Here is a 3,738-nt window from a genome sequence, read left to right as displayed (position 1 = left end):
AAACCGTGAGGAGTAGTCTAGAAACCAAATGCCTCAAAATGACCTGTAAAATCCTAAAGGTACTTATAGGACTTTGAGCCCCTTAGCGCACCTAGGCTGCAAAAAAGTGTCACACATTTGGTATCGCCGTACTCAGGAGAAGTAGTATAATGTGTTTTGTGGTCTGTATTTTTACACATACCCATGCTGGGTGGGAAAATTATCTCTGTAAATAGACAATTGTGTGTAAAAAAAAATCAAACAAATCTCATTTACAGAGATATTTCTCCCTCCCAGCATGGGTATGTGTAAAAATACACCACAAAACTCATTATACTACTTCTCCTGAGTACGGCAATACCACATGTGTGGCACTTTTTTGCAGCCTAGGTGTGCGAAGGGGCCCAAAGTCCTATGAGCACCTTTAGGCTTTACAGGGGTGCTTACAATTTAGCACCCCCTAAAATACCAGGACAGTAAACACACTCCACAAATGAACTCATTTTGGAAAGTAGACACACCAAAGTATTCAGAGAGGGGCATGGTGTGTCTGTGGAAGATTTTTTTTTTTTGTCACAAGTTAGCAGAAATGGAAACTTTTTTATATTTTTATTTTTTTGTCACAAAGTGTCATTTTCCGCTAACTTTTGACAAAAAATAAAATCTTTTATGAACTCGCCATGCCTCTTAGTGAATACTTTGGGATGTCTTCTTTCTAAAATGGGGTCATTTTGGGGGTATTTATACTATCCTGGAATTCTAGCACCTCATGGTTTACAGGTGCTCAGAAAAGTCAGAGATGCTTCAAAATGGGAAAATTCACTTTTTTGCACCATAGTTTGTAAATGCTATAACTTTTACCCAAACCAATAAATATACACTTATTGGAATATTTTATCAAAGACATGTAGCACAATAAATTTGTACAAAAATGTATACAGAAATTTTACTTTATTTGAAAAATGTCAGCACAGAAATTTAAAAACAAAACAAAACATTTTTTTGACAAAATTAATTTCTTTTTTGATGAATATAAAATAAAAACTAAAAATCACAGCAGCAATAAAATAGCACCAAAAGAAAGCTGTATTAGTGACAAGAAAAGGAGGTAAAATTCATTTAGGTGGTAGGTTGTATGATCGAGCAATAAACCGTGAAAGCTGCAGTGGTCTGAATGGAAAAAAAAGTGTCTAGTCCTTAAGGGGTTTTATGACTGCAGTCCTTAAGTGGTTAAAAAGGCTCCACATAATTTTGAAAGGATTTCCCACACTCTGAACATATATAAAACATACATTTATATACATGTTGATACATTATCTGTCATGTTACTGCATTTAAATAGAGACTTTCTCCCTCTAATTTTAAAATCGGTGGCCGTAAATCAGTATTATTTAAGTATCAGTATTCTGCAATGCTATCTCTTAGTAATTGTTTGTTTTCCTCCTTCAAGAGTTAAGGTGGCCATACACTGGTCGATTTGACATCAGATTCGACCAACAGATAGATCCCTCTCTGATCGAATCTGATCAGAGAAGGATGGTATGGCCATCTTACTGCAAACAGATTGTGAATCGATTTCAGCCTGAAACCGTGTGATTTGTGCTAAAGGCTACGTGACGTGCACATACAACAATAAGATCGCTACTGTCGGTACTGTCTGTGCATGGATATTGTATCATGTCATCTCTAGTTATAAGTTAGGCTGCCAGTATGCGCTTAGACAATCCTGCCATTAATTAAATGTTTGTGAAGCAAACTGTACTCATTTTTTCTTACCCAAAACAAAATTATCAGATGAACGTAGGTTTTGTACAACATTTCTAATTGCTGTCTTAATATCTGTGTTCCGCAAACTGTATATCAAAGGATTTAAAAATGGTGTAAGGACAGTATACAGCATAGACATTACCTTACTCATTGTCTTTGACTGGCCTTTATTTGGAACCACATACATGGAAATTAAGGTCCCATAAAAGATAGACACAACTGTTAGGTGGGAACTGCAAGTAGAAAAGGACTTTAACCTTCCTGAAAAGGAGGAGATATTTAGAATGGTTGAAACAATGTATGTGTAGGACACGACAATGATTAGGAATGGTAAGACTACCACCGGGATGCACAACAAGGTGTTTTCTATTTGAATTGTCGATGTGTCTGAACAAGAAAGTTCCACCAGAGGATTTAAATCACAAAAGAAATGATCAATTATATTTGATCCACAGAATTGCAACTGATTCACACAAAATATTGTAGATGATGTTATAGCACAACTCAATAGCCAGGTTGCCAAGGTTAATTTAATACAAAGCTCTTGGTTCATCATTGAGGTGTAATGGAGTGGAGAACATATGGCAAGGTAGCGATCGTAGGACATCACCGTCAGAAGAAAACATTCCGATGTTTCTGATACACCAAAGAAATAGAGCTGTGTGAGGCAGCTGGGATAAGAAATGGAACTCCATTCATGTAATATGAGGTTTAACATGTTAGGTGAAATATCTGTGGTCAGTATAATGTCAGCCACAGAGAGGTGGGAAAGGAAAAAGTACATAGGAGAATGGAGGGCATTGCTGAAATACACCGATACAATGATCAAAAGGTTTCCACATGCTGTCATACAGTATACAACAAGGAGCAAACTGAAGACCAAGAGCCTAAAATGACCAATATTTTGGAATCTCAAAAAGAGCACTGTGGTAACATTATGCTCATATCCGGCCTTTAAGTAATAGGAGAAGAAAACAAAAATATTATGTGGCATAAAAGTAACAAACAAAAAGTTGCATAATACAGTATATAACACAGTCTGAAAGTGAACTATCAGCTCAGAAATCAAATAAACCCTATGTTTTTATGTTTGCTACATAATATAAGAAATTGAGAAACTACAGCTTTTGACATATCATGACGAAGTGCTGATAAGTACTATGTACCATAAAAAAATGTGGTGCTGGAGAAGTTTTTTAAGAGTCCCTTAAACTGCAAGGAGATCAAATTAGTCAATCGTTACAAAAAATAAGCCTGACTTTTCATTAGAAGCCACAATACTGAAACTAAAGCTGAAATACTTTGGATACATAATTAGAAGGTGGGATTCATTGGAGAAAACCCTGATGCTGAGAAAGACCTAGGGCAAAGGGAGGTGAGGATGGTGGAGAATTAGATTCCTAGATAGTATCATGGGAACAACAAACATGAGCTTGGACAAACTTCAAGAGGCAATAGAGGATAGGGCTTAAATTTGGATTCGTGTGATCCGGATAGTTACTATCTGGATTTCACCCAGTAATGCGCCGTCACGTGATTACAAACACTTCCTTCTCTTTCAAGCCGGCGCATTGGAACGCATCGTGGGAGGCGGCAAGGGACGAGCAAAGAAGACATCAGACGGGTAAGCTTGACCCCCCCCCCCCCTGCCCAGCCCACACAGCATTACTGGGTGAAATCCAGATAGGAACTATCCGGATCACCCGAATCCGAATTTAAGCCCATGCCTGCTGGTGTGCTGTCGTCCATGGGGTCGCAAAAAGTCAGCAAGTCAACAACCACAAAAAGCTATAAAACACTAGCTTTTACAGGACTCTAAATATATCAATTATTTACTGGCATTTGTTGAAAGAAGGCCTCTTCCTATATAATAAAACCCCTGTGTCCCTGCGTCATCCTCTGTCCCTGTGTCCGTGCTTCCAGACAGTTTGCTGTCTGTGAACCTCATTGCATTGTGGGAAATAACAGCTTTTTCCAACTGCCAAACAAGCA

General features: G+C 37.9%; 1 protein-coding gene across 1 annotated transcript; it reads right to left on the bottom strand.

The window, feature by feature from the left end:
• Positions 1 to 1,741: 1,741 nt before the first annotated feature.
• LOC137561921 (olfactory receptor 1M1-like) lies at positions 1,742 to 2,740 on the bottom strand. Its single transcript, XM_068273267.1, has one exon. The coding sequence runs from the start codon at positions 2,738 to 2,740 to the stop codon at positions 1,742 to 1,744; it is 999 nt and encodes a 332-aa protein (XP_068129368.1).
• Positions 2,741 to 3,738: the final 998 nt, after the last annotated feature.

The sequence above is a fragment of the Hyperolius riggenbachi genome, chromosome 3, assembly GCF_040937935.1.
Source record: "Hyperolius riggenbachi isolate aHypRig1 chromosome 3, aHypRig1.pri, whole genome shotgun sequence".
Lineage (NCBI taxonomy): Eukaryota > Metazoa > Chordata > Amphibia > Anura > Hyperoliidae > Hyperolius > Hyperolius riggenbachi.
The sequence above is the reverse complement of the archived record's forward strand: the minus strand, read 5'-3'. Positions and strand labels throughout refer to the sequence as shown.

What these genes read in the sequence shown, in the direction of transcription:
- LOC137561921 (XM_068273267.1), bottom strand. Translation starts at nt 2,740, where the DNA reads ATGCCACATAATATTTTTGTTTTCTTCTCCTATTACTTAAAGGCCGGA.